General features: G+C 52.3%; 1 protein-coding gene across 1 annotated transcript; it reads left to right on the top strand.

Annotated features, from left to right (window-relative positions):
• The first annotated feature begins 1,812 nt into the window (after positions 1-1,812).
• Positions 1,813-17,681, top strand: ZNF783 (zinc finger protein 783). The gene is made up of 7 exons (XM_059074294.2): positions 1,813-1,982; positions 4,903-5,304; positions 5,383-5,509; positions 5,673-5,801; positions 11,408-11,536; positions 12,615-12,725; positions 14,476-17,681. The coding sequence occupies exons 1-7, from the start codon at positions 1,959-1,961 to the stop codon at positions 15,315-15,317; spliced, it is 1,764 nt and encodes a 587-aa protein (XP_058930277.1). The 5' UTR covers positions 1,813-1,958; the 3' UTR covers positions 15,318-17,681.
• The last annotated feature ends 1,922 nt before the right edge of the window (positions 17,682-19,603 follow it).

The following is a 19,603-nucleotide window of genomic DNA, read 5'->3' as shown; positions in this document are numbered from 1 at the left end:
TTTTTGTATTTTTTGTTCAATGTATTTATAAAATCAGAGCATGGGAATGAGAGGCAGCTTTGGAAGCTAACGCACAGGGCAGTGTCATCATTCAACCAGTAGAATCAGCATTTCATGGCAACTAGTTAGAAATGAAATTCTGGACTCCTACCCACTCCAGCCTCAGGCCCAGAAACTCTGAGACCGGTGCCCAACAGTCTGTATTTTAACAAGCACTCCAGGAGAGCGTGATGTGCACTAAAGTTTGAATACTGACTTACAGAAACTCTTCTAAAAAACTCAGACCAGCTGGCAAAAATTAGAGCACTCTTCCCCGAACAAAGCTTGTTTAATAACATCTTCCTCTCCAATCCATTTTCCAGACTCTTTCTGTTTGCCTTGGACATTAACTCTTACTTTATGAGATCACAACTTATAAATTTATAAGAAATTTATAGTCCTTAATATATTGGTCTTAGTAACCCCTGCTGAGAACCGAGGGATGCTCTTCCTGTCTTCAGCACAAGTTTGCAAACTGTCTTCAGGTCAGGTTACTTCAACAAGGATTTCCACAATAAACAATGCCATATATTGATTTGACTTCTTGTTACCTTAAAGTAACACTTCCTAAGCTTGCCCCAAATTCTATGGGTGCACCTTACGTGGAGAAGGTATCAATTTATTTATGTTCTTATTATATTGATTGACCACACTTTTGCTTGGATCAAACACATGGGCAAATCATTTTCTCCCTCCCTCCCTCCCAAGAGAAAAATACTAAGAAAAGAAACAAAAACAAAGCATACACACAAACAAAACTGCAGAGTAATTTCTAGTGGGAAGAATTTCCGGGCTTGTTGGACAGAGTGAGATGATTGGGAAATGCAGAAAAGATAGAAAATAAAAGTTAAATGGCATGCGGCATATTTTACTTTATATTCAGTGATTAACTGGTTTTCCAGAGCAAGGCTCGTGGGTTGCAGGTGAGGAAAATAGGTCCTAGATTGAGTCGTTTATTCAAGATGCCTCAGGGCCTTAATTAGTGATGGATTTACTCTTGCTGCAGAGGATCCCCAGCTGGTGGCTGATGGGCAAGTGAAGACTGGGCGTGGCAAAGGGCTTCAGAGCACTCTGCGGAGGATACTTGAGTCGCGTGTCTGCTGGGAAGGTGGGCCCCAGGGAAGGAGGAGGAGACCCAGGGTCCCCAAAGGGAGGTTTGGGGAGGGAGGCGGGGCTTTTTTTTTTTTTTTTTTTTTAAGGAAATAAAAATTTCCTGAGCTCTTTCTATTTGTTTTGGCAAACTAATAAAGTTTAAAACCCTTATCGATCCCTCCCACCCCCCTGGCTTTTCCCGGGCAAAATGTATAGTCACTTTGAGTCCATTAAAGGTGTTCAAATGGCAAATCAAGTGCATACACTTGAGATTACCCGGCAATGACTGACCTTCTTCCCCCGAAGTTTCGAAGTTTTCTGCGCGTTTCCTTTATTAGCTCCCTGGCTGGATTCCCCCAGCACCCCGGAGAGGGGTTAGGGTCCCACCGTGCCGGCCCTGCGCGTGGCCCGCGCCGCTCGGCCCGGGCCCGAGGGTCGCCTCCGCCCAACGGGAGCCCGTCTGGAGGGCCCCGTGGCGCGTGAGGCCCGGCGTCGACTCCCGCGGCCCAGAAGAGGGCGGGCACCCCGCTCACCCCAGGAGAACCCCGCGGCCGCCAGGGCGGGCGGGCGCGGAAGGCCGCGGGCCGCGGGCGTGCGGTCCTTCGGACTGCAGGGGGCGCTGTGCGCGCCCTCGGGCCGGGCCGCGAGCGCAGCTCTTGTTTAAAGGGCCGGCGGGGCACGTGGCTCGGACGCAGCTCGCGGCCGCCCGGCAGGAGCTCCGAGGCTGGGCGGCTCAGCTCCGCCTCCGCCACCGCGCCGCGCAGCGCCGCGTCGGGCCCGAGAAGCCGGGCCTGAGGAGAGCCGCCGAGAGAAGGACGCGGGCAGCCATGGCCGAAGCGGCGCCTGCCCCGGTAAGCGCCACCACGCGGACGCCCAGCCCGGCCAGGCCGCCGACTCCACCGCCGCGTGGGCCCGCGCGGGTCTCGGCCGGGCGGCCCGAGCGGCCCGAGCGGCCCGCGCGCCGCCTCCGCCCAGGCCCGCGCTTCGGGGCCTCTCGTGCCGCCTGGCCGCCCTCGTCCGGGCCGGGCTTTGAGGCCGAGCAGCCGGGCGGCCCAAACGCGAGGCCGGGCGCGGCGGGCGTACGGCCCCGACGTCGGGGGACAGGCCCGGCTTTCTAGTTACACTTAAGATGACAAGCCCTGGTCTTTGAACCGAATGGCTGTTTCCCCGCCCCGTCCATTGTCTCACTGGAGGTCCGGCGGCCCCGGAGGCAGGCAGGGGGGCAGGGGCGCCGGCCCTGTTCGGTTCTGACAACCGAAGTCTGGGGCTCGGGCGGGGAACGGCCCGAAGTCGCCCACCTAGTAGAGGCCAGAGCCTGACGCCCACCTGGGTCTCCGGAGTTACACCCCCCTTAAGGTGCCCAAGTGTTCTTCTGACACCTAAGAGGTGTTGAGTGCTGTTTACTGGCGGGATTGTAGGTGTGGTGCTTTTGTTGTTTGGTTTTTTGTTTTGTTTTGTTTTTTTAAGATCAGTCTAGCAGATGTTACAATGTTGGCTGATAATGTGCAGTGTGTCCAATTCGGAGAAACTAATCTGTCCTTTTTTGACATACTCGAAAAATATCTGTAAAGAGTTCAATAAATGGTATCTATTATTATTAATACATCTTAATAAAGTTTTTGAAGCCGTGATTTTTCTGGATGCTGATTATTGTGGATGATTTTTAAGGAGGAACTTTTCTCTCCTCTTTAACTAGTGAGTTTGGTGTGTGCTTTTTTAAGGGTCCTCTGAGTGCAAGGGAGAAGAGCATGGGAGTTCTTGGGGTTTATGGCCCCCAGGGAGGCCTTTCTGTAGGGGGACAAGTGACCTCTTCAGCTCCCACTTAGCCCAGGGCCACTTTCTCAGTACTCTTTCTGACCATTCTTAGCCACCCGCCCCTTTTCCTCTGCTGTCCTGTAGCACCTGAGATCCCAAGAAACTCCTCAAACAGGACAGATTTGCCCTCAACTTCCGTTAGCCCATGGTATCACACTGTTATTTAATTTATTATGACTATTTTTGTACAAAACTTTTCTCCAGGAGAAGGAAGAACCACATATTTTTTTCTGCATCTCCATTGCTCCTTTACTATGACAGATGTTCAGTAATTGTTATTGAATGAATGTGTTGTTTAATTGTTTAGTCAGTCGCTCATTCAGTAGGTATTTATTGAGCATCTTATATGAATGAGGCAGTCTTTTAGCAGCTTACGTCATCATGGAGCTTATGTTCTCATGGGTGAAGCGAACCATAACACAGGCATACACATGGCACGATCATAGATTAAAAGTGCTGTGAGGGCTTCCCTGGTGGCGCAGTGGTTGAGAGTCCGCCTGCCGATGTAGGGGACACGGGTTCGTGCCCCGGTCCGGGAAGATCCCACATACCGCGGAGTGGCTGGGCTTGTGAGCCATGGCCGCTGAGCCTGCGCGTCCGGAGCCTGTGCTCCGCAACGGGAGAGGCCACAACAGTGAGAGAGAGGCCCGCGTACCACAAAAAAAAAAAAAAAGTGCTGTTAAGGAAGGGACTAGCAGGGGGCCTATGTCAGATGTGTCAGTCGGTGAAGGTCTCTTTGAGGCAGTGTTTAAGCTGGAGTCTTATACGAGAGGGAGCCAGGCGTACAGAGAGGTGTGGGAAGAGCTAACACAAAGGTGGAGGAGAGAGTGAGGTGCATTACAGGAATCCAAGGAGACCAGGGCAGCTGGAGTGTAGTTGATACCCAGGAGGATATAAGGTCAGGGAGGTAGGCTGGGATACGATAAGAAGTTTAGGTTTTATTCTGGGTACACTGGGAGGCTGTTGATCGGGGACTAAAATGATCTAGTCTGTGTATTTAAAAGATTACTGATCACCCAGTGGGGGGAGAAGGGCGAACTGGGGAAACCAGCTGGGCAGGGTAGCAGTGGTTTGGGGGAAAGATGATTGGGACTTGGACTAGTCACGGCAGAGAAGGAGAAAAGAGGATGGATTTGAGATAGTTTCAGAAGTTACACGGATAGGACTTGATGGTGATTTGACCATGAGAATGAGTGCAGTGACGGGATGAAGTGTCAATTCACCTTTCCAACAAGGCTTTTAGCGAGATGAACTGGGACTGAGACCTCGTCATCAGGCACCAAGGTAAGCTGAGGCACTGCAGGAGCTCTTTTCCGAGATGCCGAAGGACACTGCAGTAATGAAAGAGGTGGAGGAAAAAGGCCGTATGAACTGCTGCAGCCCTGAGCCAGAACCACCACCGTCGCCAACGCCCTCCTCACGATCAACAGCACAGGGCTCCCGTTTATCGAGTATTTGCCATGTGCTGGACATTGTTAAGTGCCTTTTACAAAGGTTGTACCATTAATTCTCACAGTCCTATCATGTAGGCGCTGTCATTACCCCCATTTTATAGATGTGGGATTGAAGTTGAAATGCTTAACAAACCTTGCCCAAGTCAGCCAGCTCGTGAGCGGTGGAGCTGCCAGCTGCACTCGGGTTGTTTGACTGCAGAGCTTCTGAGTTTCGGAGGAGGAGACTGAGACCTGGAAAGGAAGTCACCTGTGTGAGGCCACAGATGCTTTCCCGCCTTGGCCATGCCTTTCCTCCTGTTTCCAACTTGCTAACACCCTGGTCCAGCCAGTGTTTCCTGTCCTAGAGGCTGGATGTCCCCGCTCCCCACCCCTGGCTGCCTGACTGGTCCTCAGGATCCCAGATGGGGCTTCACCTGGGCAGGTGCCATTCTGAGGTTTCTTTTAGAGATGGGCATTTTGACCGGATAATTCTGATAACATCTCTCTTTTCTCTTGTGGACAGGCTCCAGAGAGGGACGAGCGAACAGGGGCTGAACGGCCTTCGACGCCTTCTCCGTCACCTCAGCTGGCTGCTGAGAAGAGCTCTTACCTCTACTCCACGGAGATCACGCTGTGGACCGTGGTGGCCGCCATCCAGGCCGTGGAGAAGAAGGTGGATTCCTGCCTGGCCCGCCTGCTGACTCTGGAGGGCCGGACGGGGACGGCCGAGAAGAAGCTGGCCGACTGCGAGAAGACGGCCGTGGAGTTGGGGAACCAGCTGGAGGGCAAGTGGGCGGTGCTGGGGACCCTGCTGCAGGAGTACGGGCTGCTGCAGAGGCGGCTGGAGAACGTGGAGAACCTGCTGAGGAACAGGAACTTCTGGATCCTGCGGCTGCCCCCGGGCAGCAAGGGCGAGGCCCCCAAGGTAAGCCCCGGGCGCCGGGGGTGGGACAGCCCGTGCCCGTCCGCGTGCGGGTGAGCGTGCGTGACGCTGTGGTTCCAGGTGCCCGTGACCTTTGATGACGTGGCCGTGTATTTCTCGGAGCAGGAGTGGGGCAAGCTGGATGAGTGCCAGAGGGAACTGTACAAGCACGTGATGCGGGGGAACTACGAGACGCTGGTCTCCCTGGGTAAGGCTGTGTAGGCGGTGCTCTGGGCCTCGGTCCACAGATGGGCCTTCTGCATTCTGGGTCTTGGCTTTGGCTTCTGCTCCTCTGGGGGTCTCTGCATCTCCGTGGGCAGCTGCGTGGCGGGTGTGCAGTCCTGACCCAGCCGCCTTTGTTCTGTGTGCAGATTATGCCATCTCCAAACCGGACATCCTCACCCGGATGGAGAGGGGAGAGGAGCCTTGCCCCGAAGGCCCAAGGGGCCGGGAGGAGGGGAGTGACAGAGAGGAAGCTCGCCCAAGGAGGCTGGGTGCTGGTGAGTGGGGGCAAGATGGGGGCGTGGCTGGGGACAGTGCCTCCGGGTCCCCAGCCTCCCGCGCTAACGAGCCGTGAGGCCAGGAGAGAGCGCAGGCCCTTAACCCAGGGTGGGCTGTGTCCTAGCCCCCATCACCCGTTTCACCTACCTCTGCCTCTCACCTCTGGCAACCGCCCATCTGTTCTCTGTATCTACGACCTCGTTTTTGTTTCTTTGTTTGTTTCTAATAGGTTCCACATATGCGTGAGGTCATACAATGCTTGTCTTTCTCTGACTTACTTCACTTAGCATAATGTCATCAAGGTTGTCACCAATGACAAGATTTCGTTCCTTTTTGTGGCTGGATAATATTCCATTGTATGTATATGCGACATTTTTTTAATCCATTCATCGATCAGTGGACACTTCAGTTGTTTCCATGTCTTGGCTATTGTATATAAATAGTGCTGCCCTGAGCATCAGGGTGCACATACCTTTTTGAGTTAGTGTTTCTGTTTTCTTTGAAAGAATACCTAGAAGTGGGATTGCTGGATCATATGGTAGTTCTATTTTTAGTTTTTTGAGGAACCCCTATACTGTTTTCCATAGTGGCTGCACCAATTTACATTCCCACCAACAGGGTACAAGGGTTCCCTTTTCTCCACATCCTTGTCATTTCTTGTCTTTTTGATAATAGCCATTCTAACAGATGTGAGGTGATATCTCATTGTGGTTTTGATTTGCATTTCCCTGATGGTTCGTGATGTTGAGCATCTTTGCGTGTGCCGGCTGCCCGTCTGTATGTCTTTTTTGGAAAAATGTCCATTCAGATCTTCTGTCCATGTTTTTTTTTGTTTTTTGGGGTTTTTTTTTTGCGGTACGCAAGCCTCTCACTGTTGTGGTGTCTCCCGTTGTGGAGCACAGGCACCGGACGCGCAGGCTCAGTGGCCATGGCTCACGGGCCCAGCCGCTCCACGACATGTGGGATCTTCCCAGACGGGGGCACAAACCTGTGTCCCCTGCATCGGCAGGCGGACTCTCAACCACTGCGCCACCAGGGAAGCCCTGTCCATTTTTTAATTGGATTTTTGTTGCTGTTGAGTTGTGTGCATTCTTTATATATTTTGGATATTAACCCCTTATCAGATGTATGACTTGCAAATATTTTCTCCCATTCAGTAGGTTGCATTTTCATTTTGTTGATGGTTTCCTTTGCTGTGCAGAAGATTTTTAGTTTGATGTATTCTCTCTTGTTTATATTTGCTTTTGGTGTCAAATCCAAAAAATCGTTGCCAAGACTGATGTCAAAGAGCTTACCGCCTATGTTTTCTGCTAGGAGTCTTATGGCTTCAGGTCGTACCCAGTTGCCTTTCTTTTTCTGATTGTGAGCCTTATCCTTCTGTTACAAAGTTCCCCATCAACTTTTCACCTAATGATTTTATTAGCCATTGAAGATTGTTGCCTGGATTCATTATTTTATTAGGGGTTGCAAAATGGTGAAATTTGGTCATTACTTTTGCACCTAATAGCTGAAATTCTTTTATAAAGAATAATTTCCCTGCGCTTCCCTGGTGGCACAGTGGTTGAGAATCTGCCTGCTAATGCAGGGGACACGAGTTCGAGCCCTGGTCTGGGAAGATCCCACATGCCACGGAGCAACTAGGTCCGTGAGCCGCAACTACTGAGCCTGCACGTCTGGAGCCTGTGCTCCGCAACAAGAGAGGCTGCGATAGTGAGAGGCCCGCGCACCGCGATGAAGAGTGGCCCCCGCTTGCCACAACTAGAGAAAGCCCTCACACAGAAATGAAGACCCAACACAGCCAACAATAAATAAATAAATTTTTTAAAAAAGAATAATTTCCCTAACTAACTCTTTTAGTTACCTTGAAATATAGTCTGTACAGAAAAGGCAGGATAGGTGCTTAATTCTTTTCCTTCATCAGGTTTTAGAATGAAGAGTTGCTTCCTTAGATACCTGCAAAGGTGACCAATACTTGGGCTTTTCTTTCTTTTTTTAAAATTATTATTATGACTTCATAGATTGTTGAGTATTTTGTACATGCAGTTCTTTGCAGCCATTATTTTCATGCTTAAGTTGTCCCATTTTTAGCTCTTGGGAGCCCCTTCAGGTTCACCTATAGGCCATTTTGATGTAACTTTGATGGTGTTCAGACACCATAAGATGTTCTAGTTTCATCTTGTATATTTCCCTCCCCAGACCTGGAGTAAGAGTTTCTCCAAGAAGTTTTATTTCTTTCAATAAGGAATGGTATTCAGAGACTGCAGTATGAGTTCCAGTAGTTGCTAATTTTTGGCATTACTTCTAGGCCTTCTCAGAAAATATGTATTTTTGAGAAGAAAAAAATCATGAGTTCGTAATGATATTTCAAATTTAATGTCCTTTGATTTTATACTTGTATGTCACTTTTACATGGACATCTTAAATTCCTCACTATATTAGCATAATTACTTATTTGCATTATCTTGTATCCAAATATCAGTATTTCATTATCCTATAATATCTTATTTGGAATAATAATTTGGAAATAATTTCAAATAATTGAGTCAATATTACTACTAACAATTACACTTCTAATTGAAATTTGAGATTTCTTTGCAGCTCTTTTTGTCATCTGAATGCATATTTCATTCAGGACTTAATAGACAAAATAATGCCTTTTAAAGTCGCTTGAAATAATTATTTTCTCTATGTGGTTATGCCACCAACTTGATATACAGTTAAGTTTTTTTTGTTTCTGCTTAATTTTACTTATTTATTTTTATTTATTTATTTAATTTATTTAGTTTTGGCTGCGTTGGGTCTTCGTTGCTGCGTGTGGGCTTTCGCTAGTTGCCATGAGCAGGGACTACTCTTCATCGCGGTGCGCAGGCTTCTCATCGCGGGGGTTTCTCGTTGCGGTAGCTTTTCTTGTTGCGGGGCACAGGCTCTAGGCACGCGGGCTTCAGTGGTTGTGGCACACAGGTTTAGTTGCTCCGCAGCATGTGGGATCTTCCCGGACCAGGGCTCGAACCCGTGTCCCCTGCAGGCAGATTCTTAACCACTGTGCCACCAGGGAAGCCCCTGCTTAATTTTAGATTTTTAGCGATGGCTCTTTTTACTTTTGATTGAATTTAACTTTTTGAACATGTAAGACATGGTTGCAAAGTCAAAATGATTTAACAGGATACACTCAGGGAGGTCTCATTTCCACCCTTATCCCCTCCCTCTCCCTATAGAGAACCATTTTTATTAACTTCTTGTTTATACTCCAGTGTTTCCTTTTGAAAATATCAGTAATACATAGATACCTTTGTATTCCCCCGTACTGTTTGTCTTCGAAATACTTCATAGCAGTATGTAGAGATCTTCCTCATTTTTTGTGTGAATATGGAATGTTCCATGGTGTGATATACCATAGTTTATTTAACCAGTCTTCACTGATGGATTATTTGGGGAATAGCCAGTATATTGCTGATATAAATAATGCTGTAGGGAATATCTCGTGCATAAATCAGTGCATATTTTTGTCCGTGTATCTTTGGGATAGGATCCTAGAAGCTGGACTGCTGGGTCAAAGGTAAATGAATATGCAATTTTTAAAGAATTTATCACCAAATCCTCCTCCATAGGGGTTGTATCATTTACATTCCCATCAGCATTGTGAAAGAGGGCCTCTTTCCCCACAGCCTTGCCACTAGAGAATGTGGTTAGACTTGTAGGATTTTTGTCTGCATAATAGGTAAGAAGTACTTCAGTGTAGTTAAAATAAATAGATTTATTAGAAATAATTCACAGACCATACAATTCACTCCTTTAAAGTATACAATTCAGTGCTTTCTATCATATTCATAGATAAGTGCAGCCAACACCACAGTCAATTTTATAACATTTTTGTCACCTCAAAAACAAGCTCTGTATCTTCCAGTTGTCACCCTGAACCCCTTCCCAGCCCCCCAGCCATAAGCAACAACAAATCTGCTTTCTGACTCTGTAGATTTACCTATTCTGGACATGTCATATAAATGGAATCATGTAGTATGGGGTCTTTTGTGTCTGTCTTCTTTCACTTAGCATAATGTATTCAAGGTTCATCTATTTTGAGCTGTGTATTAGCACTTTATTTTTTTTTCTGATTTTAGTCAAATACATATAACATAAAATTTACCATATTAACTGTTTTTAAGTACACAGTTCCGTGATATTAAATACATTCACCGTGTTGTGCCACCATCACCACCATTCAGCTCTTTTATTCTTTCACTGAAATTCTGTACCCATCAAACAATAACACTCCCCCACTTTCTCAGTCCCTGGCAACCACAGATCTATTTTCTGTCTCTATGAATTTGAGTTCTCTAAATACTTCATATAAGTGGAATCATACGCTGTTTGTCTGTTTGTGACTGGCTTATTTCACTTAGCACATGGTCATCAAGGTTCATCTATGTTGTAGCATATGTCAGAATTTCCTTCTTTATTAAGGCTTTTATTATATTGAGGTAGTTTCCTTCTATTCTTAGTTTTTTGAGTAGTTTTTTCATAAAAGGGTGTTGAATTTTGTCAAGTGTTTTTTTCTGCATCAGCTGAGATAATCATGTGGGTCCCCCCCCCACCCCGCTTCATTCTCTTAATGTGGTGTATTCCATTGATCCAGTTTCATATGTAGAACCATCTTTGCATTCCAGGAATAAACTCCACTTGGTTATGATATTTAATCCTTTTAATATGCTGCTGAATTCGGCTTGCTAGCATTTTGTTCATATTGGGATATTGGTCTGTAATTTTCTTGTAGTGTCTGTCTGGCCACAGTAACAGTGTAGCTTTGTTTGTTTATGGCCAGTTTAATTTTTTATTCTGTGAAATATTCATGTCTTTTCCCGTAGGAAGGTTTTTTTTTTAATATATAAATTTATTTATTTTATTTATTTTTAGCTGCATTGGGTCTTCGTTGCCGCACGTGGGCCTTCTCCAGTTGCGGCAAGCAGGGCTACTCTTTGTTGTGGTGTGTGGGCCTCTCACCACAGTGGCTTCTCTTGTTGCCAAGCACAGGCTCTTGGCATGCGGGCTCTGGAGTGCAGGCTCAGTAGTTGTGGCACACAGGCCCAGTTGCTCCGCGGCATGTGGGATCCTCCCGGACCAGGGCTCGAATCCGTGTCCCCTGCATTGGCAGGTGGACTCTCAACCACTGCGCCACCAGGGAAGCCCCCTCCCCTAGGAAGCTTTTTAAAAATGCATACTTCCTAGGCCCACCCAGAACTAACTGATAAGAATCTTGGGGGTGCTCCCCAGGGGATCTTTATATACCAGCCTGGTGGAGGACTTGGGATTGGGAACTACCATTGAAATGTTCTGAGCCAGGAGTCCTTAAAAAGCCAGATCTTTGGTCCTGCTGTGTCATGACCTGTGTGGTACTATCGGGTAACTTAACATGCTATATATACCATTTCTTTTTCTCAGACATGGAGGCTTCAGTCTAGGATCTAGTTACTAGACGATCAGTGAAGTTCACTTAATCATCATACCCTGTGTTTGACCTGATGCTCCAGGTGACTGCGTTTAGCCACTCCCCAGAGGCTCCTGGGAGACCTCTGCGCTGCCCGTAGTGTCACTGATTTGCATTCCTCAGGCCTTCCTCCACACGCAGAGCACATCTCCAGCCCAGTCAGCCCCGCCCAGAAGGAGCCCAAAGAAGGTCAGTCCTCCAAGCACCAGCAAGACTCAGAAACAAGAGTAACCCCACCTGGTACGAGCACCGGTGAGTGAGCGCTGGGCAGCCGTGTGAACAGGACCAGACAAGTGGTGCTGAGCATAAGTGCCGCAGCTTGAGGCGGGGAGAGATGGCTGGGGGCTGGGCCGGGCCGGGCAAGGCTGGGAAGGCTTCCTGGAAAAGGGGCCCCTGAGACAGGCCTTAGAGGTAGATTTTGCTGGGAACGTAGGGTATTTTCAGCAGGAGAAGACAGTCTAAGGAAAGGTATGGGTTACTTAGGTATGTTGGGGGCCAGGTACACTGATCGGGCTGGAGTGAGGGGAAGGGCACAGGAGGGGGACACTGGGTCTCTTCCGGGTCCTTAAGACAATCCCGTTAACGGGGCAGTGCGTGTCGTATGCCTAGCAGAGTGCAGCATGTGTGTTCCTCAGTGAGTGTCCTCTTCTCAAGACCAGTGAAGCTCCAGTCACCGCTTCCAGTGTTCTCTGCTTTTGTTGAAAGGACATTCTCGCCCATCCTGGCACAAAAATGGAGTATATTCAGGGGGCATTCAGCATAGCGCTTGGCAGGTGACCCAGAGCCTTGTTTTCTGTCTCCAGACTGCTCTGTGCTGGCTTGGTGTCCCCCTCCTGCCGGCCCGACCGTTCAGTCTCTGGGTTGCTTTCTATCCAGTTACTTCTGTGCATCTTCCCCACTGAGTATGGGCCCCCTGCAGTTGGAGGTGACACCCCCATCCCCGCTTCCCTGTGTCCGTCCTTCCCAGCCAGTGTGTAAGAGCACTGGGACCTTCTCATTGTCCTTGCTCTGTTGCAAACCTGGTGCTGTGCCCTGGGGCCTCCCCAAACCCTCTGTCCTTTTGAGGCCCATCAGGATGACCCCCAGATGCAGAGGGGCCAGTTGTTGGCACCACCTGCATGGGAATTGGGGGTGTGGCCTTCCCCGGTCTCCGCCCACCTCTGAGCAGAAGCTGCGGGGTGGGGCACCTGCCACCCTTGGGACAGAACCCGGCGCTCCCTCTTTCTGGGCCGCAGGTGCTTGAGCGTGTCCTGGGCCTGCTAGGGAATGGCTGGGTCTCCCTGTGGGAGCCTGCTGTTGGGAAAGGCCCTCATGGGACTCTGTCTCACAGGACCGCTAGCCAGCACTAGCATTTTGTCCTCGGTTAAACGGGAGGAAGAATCTTCAGATGGGGAGTCACCCACCTCCCCTCCCAGGGACATCCTGCCCGGCATGGGGCCAGGTGAGTGAAGGGAAGAGGCCCCGTGGGCTACAGCAGAGCCTTGGAGGAACTCGGGGGCCTTTTGGGAGTGGGTAGGGGTTGCATGATGGACCTGGTGAAGGGTTTCCTCCTGAGGGCTCCCTCCCTCATCCCCCAGGTATTACTGCCCTGGGGCTCTGGGGACCCAGATCACCTATGGTCCTGTTCTTCCCCCATCGTGGTCTGGTCTGGCTGGAAAGGTGCTGCTTAAAACACTGTGTGCCACCAGGTGTAGCCTCCTCATAGCCACCCCGTGAAGTGGCCCAGCCTCACAGCCTCTCGCGTCTTGCGGCTGGAGTGTGGAGGCCTGTGATTTAACTTTAGCTCTTCCTGCTTAGAGTCTGTGTGTTTCCTATAAACTGGGCTTACATCCTGATAAGCAGGAAAAAAGAAAGCGATTATTGCCTGTTTTGGCCCAATAGAAAGGGATCCAGCTCTCCTCCCATTCCGTCCTGGTACCTGCTTGGGTGGGAGGCAAGCATGAGATCTGGGCTCGCCTTGGGGCGGTGGTGTGGCTGCAGATGGGCTGCCGATGAAGAGGTCTGGGAGCCTTGGCCTTCACAGAGAAGAGGGCCTGAGACCCTCACTAATTTCTAAGCCCAAGACCACCATGGGGGCCTCTTTAGTGCAACAAGGTTTTACCTCAAAGTTTACATGGTTCTTAGATTCTTAACGATTCTGTAGCTGGAGGACTAAATTAAAAACAGTAGGTCATTTCTGACATAGAAATAAAGTTCTGCCATGAGTTAATTTGTGAGGATTACTGGGTGAGCGGTGAGCAGAGAACCCAAGGTCTTGCTGTCGGGTGCTGCCCTGGAGGTTCACCAGTTAAGGGCTCTCTTCCTCAGTGGCCTCCCGGCTTGCGGTTTAAGCTCAGGCTTCAGCAAGAATAGAAATCACTCTTGTCTTGGACCTTGGAAGTTGCCTAATGAGGGCTGAAGGTTTTCATTCTAATAGGCAGTGGGCAGGGTTCTCTGCCACCGTTGAGCAGACTGTGGTCTAGCAGCTGAGGCTGCTGGATCTTGGGGGCTGGCTGGCTGGCTGCAGAGGAAAACAGGGGTAAGCAGCAGCTGGAGGATGTGGTAGAATGCAGGGTTCCAGGCAGGGCTCTGAGGCCAGGACCGGCCTCCTCAGCGACAGGGACCCCTGGAGCTGCTGCTGAGACCACCTGTTGCTGCCTGAGTCCCACCTCAGAGTCAAGTGTGACCCACACTGAGGCCCAGGACTCGTGCCTGCTTTCTGTCACCTGAGAGCATGGTGCTGGGCAGGTGGTGGACGCTCCGTGTGGATTGGTTACTTGGCTGTGTAGCTCTGAGGGGGGCTAAGTCACCCACCACCTCCAGGCCCGAAGCCTCTTACCTAGTCTGGGGGCAGTCATGGCCCGCAGGGCTCATTATCGTTCACAGGTCAGAACTAAAGTCGTCAGACCTTTGGGGGTCCCACGTGGCCAGCATTGCCTCAGGGCCCAGGACATAGGCCTCCCTTTGTCTGCCTTTCATTTTCCCACCCATCTGCCTCCCCGGTGTGACCCCTGACCCCGGCTCCTGGTTTTGCAGCAGTGTTTCCCTGCTCTGGCCGGGAGCACTGGGAGGAGGAGGGGCCCGGGGAAAGCGAGGGGCGGGCGGGCTGGTGTGGCTGGAGCCGCGCCGGGAGGCCAGGACTGGGTCTGTGGCCCGGGTGGGGGCCGGGCCGGTGTGGCCCGCTAGAAATCAACGGAGACTCCATTTGCCAGGTGGTGGCGGTATGGTCATCAAGATGGAAGCACAATCCGAGGACGAGATGATGCCCGAGCAGCTCTTCCTGGGGGGGCCCCCGAGCCAGCCAGAGTGTAGACTCCCCAAGGGGCCCAGGAGCAGGACCGGGGGTTCCGGCCGGCTTCACACGGGGGCAGTGCCCAGGGCGCGGGCAGGGGACCCTCTGCCACCGGGGGCACAGGGGACGGGGGCCGAGCCGCCCCGCATCCTCCCCCGCCGGCGAGAGCGGGCCTTCCCCTGCCCTGACTGCGGACAGAGCTTCCGCTTGAAGATCAACCTGACCATTCACCAGCGGACCCACGCGGAGGAAGAGCAGCAGCGCGGGGAGGCCCGGGGCGGCTCGGCCTCCGGGGCCGGGGGACGTGCCCCCCCCGCGCTGGAGCCGGGGGAGGTGGTGGTGCCCGGCCCCGTCATCCGCTGGCTCCCAGAGGGGCCCGAGGGCCGCCGCTGCCTCGTGGGGCGGAGGCCGGCGGCCGCCAAAGTGTACCACTGCAGCGAGTGCCTGCGCTTCTTCCAGCAGCGGAAGAGCCTGCTCCTCCACCAGCGCCTGCACACAGGCGACAGCCAGGGCTGGCCCGCCTGCCCCTACTGCGGCAAGGCCTTCCGCCGGCCCTCGGACCTCTTCCGGCACCAGCGCATCCACACGGGCGAGCGGCCCTACCCGTGCCCCGAGTGCGGCCGCGCCTTCAACCGCAACCACCACCTGGCGGTCCACATGCAGACGCACGCGCGCGGCCAGGGCGGCCCGCACGTTCCGGCTCCCCCCGCCCGCCTGGGCAGCCCGCCGCTGGCACAGCCCAGCCCCTCCGAGGAGGGATGACCGGCCAGGAGCCTGCGGGGCACCCCCTGCAGGACCACCTCTCCGCCGGCGGAGCCTTTCCACTTGTGCCTGATGCTGGTTCCTCCTTCTGGGTTGGCTTTGGAGAGATCTTTTTTCCCTTCATTCAGATGGGAAGCAGGGGCCTTTTTGACGACAGGGTGGATGCGTGCCAGGTGCCTCCGTTTCCTAAGTTTCTCACTCTGCTGCCTTTTCTGCATTCCTGACTTACACAGGAGCCACTAAGGCTTAGGGGATGCCAAGCTTTGGTGGGGGCCTTTGACCGGTACCATGGACAGGCAACAGGACCAGAGGCCATGGCCTTTCTAGTAGGGGGTGTTCGAGACACGGAGAGCCTGGGGTTTGATTTTATTCACAGAAGTCTTGGCCTCCTGTCAACACGAGAAACAGCAGAGTGGACAGACAGCCTGAAGAATAGGCACTAGAAATTTGAGTTTTCTGTTATTTTGAAACTTTTTTTAATGGAGATTTTCTAAGTGCTTCTGTAAGTATTGTGTGTGGTTGTAAAGGGGACCGAGAACTCCCGAGGGGCAGGGATTATTCTGCTGCCTCCTTGTGTGTGGGGGTGGCAGAGGGGCTGTCCAGACCCGCCTGGGAATGCCTGTCGATGGGGATGCCTTGGCTGCTGCCCTGGAAACCAGGTGTCTTCCCAGGTGTGTGTTCCTTGGCCTAGACTGATTCCCAGTATTCCTGGTCCTTTCCCCAGTGGGTGTTCACATCCATGATTGACTTTGGAAATCAGCTGAGCGCGGGGAACTGCAGCCTGGAGTGGATGGCATTTCCCCCAAGGTCTCAGTGTTCATGGGTGTGCACGCTCCATGGACTGGACCCCACCCGACACCTGGGGGGTGGGGGAGGTCAGGTGCAGAGCGGGCCCAGGTAGTTCCTCCCGAGAGGAAGATCCTGGTCTGAGTGAGGCTGGTCGGCCCACGTGGGCTGTGGGGTTGCCAGGCCTGATTTGTCACGTTAAAGGATGGGGTTGTCTTCTAGAACTTGGGGCTCATGGCAGGGTTAGGCCAGGAGATCTAGGTGAATCTTTCAACCACCTCCATCCTCGTATTACTTGTCTGTCGAAGGTGGTAATGACCCCAGTGCGTCCTACCTCACCTTAGAGTTGTCAAGGTCATAATAGATTTGGAGGCAGCGGGACAAAAAGGAAGCCTGATTTCGACCTTCATTTCAAGTTCAGGGCCCCCTTTCTCTTTCATGTTGATCTCCAGCCCTCTTCCCAGTCAGAATCACTCAAGAAGGACCTTTATTTTCTGGAGTGAGTGGAAGGTCCCATGCGTGCAGAGTGAGGTAAGCCTTTCCCTTGGCGCTGTATTCCCCAGGAGCCTTTCGTACCTCCGTGGAACAAATCCTCACCAAAGCAGTGAGGTTCAAACTGTGGAGGTTCGGGCAATAGCATTGGGCCTCATGGAGCAGTCTTGATGGCAGCTAGCTTCTTGTGCCTCTTAAATCACACCATTTTGGGTGCTCCCTATAGACCAGCCCTTGGTCTGGGTGATTTTGAAGCTGGAGTGATGGGTCCTCAGCTCTTCTGATTGTTGTCTAATTTATCTGACACTATGTGAAGTGTCCAGTGTTCAGGCCTGCTTCCAGGTGCCTGGGTCCCTGGCCGTGCCACTTTCTCTTGCCCCCCTCTGACCCTCGTACCTCTCCTAAAGTCCTGAAAAGGGTTGGGGGCAGATGGGAACATTGCTGTCATCTCTGGGGCAAGAGTATACAGGTCAGTGACCGCTCAGCCAAGCTCCTCTGGGCTTGGGAGAGGTGCCACCCTTCCCTGCCATAGATTCTGTTTGTCTGCTCTGGTATCCCCCAGCCCTTGCCAGGGCCCCGCAGTGAGGGCTGGGCTGTCAGCAAGTGCTCAGACGGGATGTGGTGCTAGTGAAGCTGCTGAGAGCTTAGCCCTCAGCTGCAAGAGCTAGTCTCAGGTGTTTCCTTGGAAGGCCTCAGGGCTCAGAGTTTCCAGGCTTTTCTAATGCTTAATGCCCCATGTAAACACGCAAACTCTAACAGAAGCAGCAATCACTGTGCAGTGGTGCTCCTCTCCTTCCAAAGCATTCAATGTGCCAGGCTCCCGGCTAGGCCCTGTGAGTTTGCCTGGCACTCAATAGGTGTTCAAGGAACATTCTTTACACTAAAATGAGTCAATGGAGGCTGCGTGACCTGGGAGGCTGGAGCCTGGTTTGACCCCAGACTCACTCCCAGCTCTGGGTCTTGTGTTCCTCATCTGTAAAACCCCAAGTTGGGGCTCTGGTGTTAAAAGGCCCTTAAGAACTGTGACGGTGGTGGAGCCTTGGCCCCATCAATGCTCAATAAATATGTTGGACTCTATACGTGCAAGTGACCTGGTTCCCGCTCTCTGGGAGTGCGTGGCGGTGCGGAAAGTCCCCGCCCGCCACGCGGGTGGGCTGCTCGGTACGAGCGCGGGTCCGCATTCACGCTAGAGAGCGGCCCTGGCGCCGGGCGCTCCCACGGGACTAGCGCGCACCCCCCCCCCCCCCACCCCGCTCCGCGCCCGCAGAGCCCTGGCGCACGCCGCGGGGGCGGGGCCTCCGGGCCGGCCAATGGGGGGCAGGCTCCGGGCGGCCGGGGTCGCCCGCACAAGGGGTGGGGGCGGAGCTTCCAGGTCTGGCCAATGGGGAGCCGCCTCCGGGCGGCGGGGTGGAGAGGAGCTCGTGGCGCGGGGCAGCGTGCTCCGCGCCCGCGTGGTTCCGTTGCTGCTGCTCGTCCGGGTCCTTTCGTTCCCGCGCGTCCGGAGCATCCCGTCCCGACGGCCGCGAGAGCACGGGAGAGCTTGCAGAGAGGCCGGGGGCTGGCCTGCGTGGGCCGCCCGGCGGCGGCGGCGGCGGCGGCGGCGACGAGGACGACGACTCCCCGGCCCGACTGGACAGTGCAGGGCCATGGCCGAGGCGGCCCGGCTCCGGTGAGGGCGGCACTCACAGAGCATCTCCTGCCCTCACCCCGCCGCTCCTGGAATTGGAGAGGCTCTGCCTGGGTAGAGGGTCTAGGAAAAAGACGCTTGAGGCCGAAGGGCCTGAGGGGAGCTGTCTGAGGTCACACGATAAAATCCCTTCTCCTTTCTTGGCCCCGGTTTGCTGGCCTATAGACTAAACCACAGTGTTTCCGAGGTTGCCGCCAGCCCTGACGTTCTGTGACCCAGCTCAGGGTCTCAGGGTGGGTGTGTGGGGCGGATGGACTGTGACCATCCTCACTCCAGAGACACTCCGGGGCCCCCCTCCTGGACCTGTCTTTCAGCCCCCATCCCCTAAAATGATCATCTCAGGGAGACCGTGACCCCATTCTCATCATCCCTTTCCCAAGCTAAGATCAGTGCTATTGTCTGGTGACCTTATTTCCACTCCAGTGTAGGCCCTTGGCTTCTTCCTGTCAGCAGTCTTGCCTCGGGCTGTGAGGGTCGTGTAAAGCTCTTCTAGGTCTGAACTCTGATTCCTATCCGGATGTATTTGGGTGCCTGCTCACTCTTTTCTGAAACTCCCCAGGGTGTCCCCCCCTATTGCTGCTAGGAGGAAGTCTGCGTCATAGAGGACTTCTGGTTAGTGTCTCAGGCTCAAGTTGGAGGCCATCCCTGGCCTGTGTGACAAGAACTATCAAGATGAGATTTTTCTATGTCTCTGAAGGCAGAGGAGTCATCTCCTGGTGGACATAACTTTGAGATGGTTTTAGATACATTGCTGGATGCCGGATTTGTGACAGGGCACTGTGAGGAGATAAGCTGTTTTGTCCCTAATCTGTGGAAGTGGGGTCTGCCTCCTGTAGGCTACACCTTAATACTGGTCAGAGACCAGACTCAGAGGTGGAACAGTTATGCTGTGAAGGAAGGAAGGAAGGGACAAGCGTGTGGTGGCCCGTCCCTAGCACGTGTGGGACACTTGGCTAAGTGCTGTTATGGAGGAGGTGTTGGGGGGACCTCAGGTGCACAGAATTGGATTAATCACAGTCTTTGGTTTATAAACATTATGATCATTGGTCCACAGCCTTTATATTTGTTTTAGTGATGTGATACATGCCAATATAATGCTCCCTGAGTGCTTTTCCGTACCTACAGTGCATTTCATCCTCGCAAAATGCACAGGATTCAAATGGCAGGATAGGTGTTGAGTCAGCTTCTAGCGGAGTTCCATTTCCAGGAATGTTTCCATTAAATGTCAGCTGTCCCCACTGAGGCATTCATGAATTTCTTATTTTATTACTTCTAGTAATACATGGTACATTTTCCACCTCCCGTGGCAGGATATTCTTTG

This window comes from Kogia breviceps, chromosome 9, assembly GCF_026419965.1.
Source record: "Kogia breviceps isolate mKogBre1 chromosome 9, mKogBre1 haplotype 1, whole genome shotgun sequence".
NCBI classification, from domain to species: Eukaryota; Metazoa; Chordata; class Mammalia; order Artiodactyla; family Physeteridae; genus Kogia; species Kogia breviceps.
This window is presented reverse-complemented; position numbering and strand designations above follow the sequence as displayed.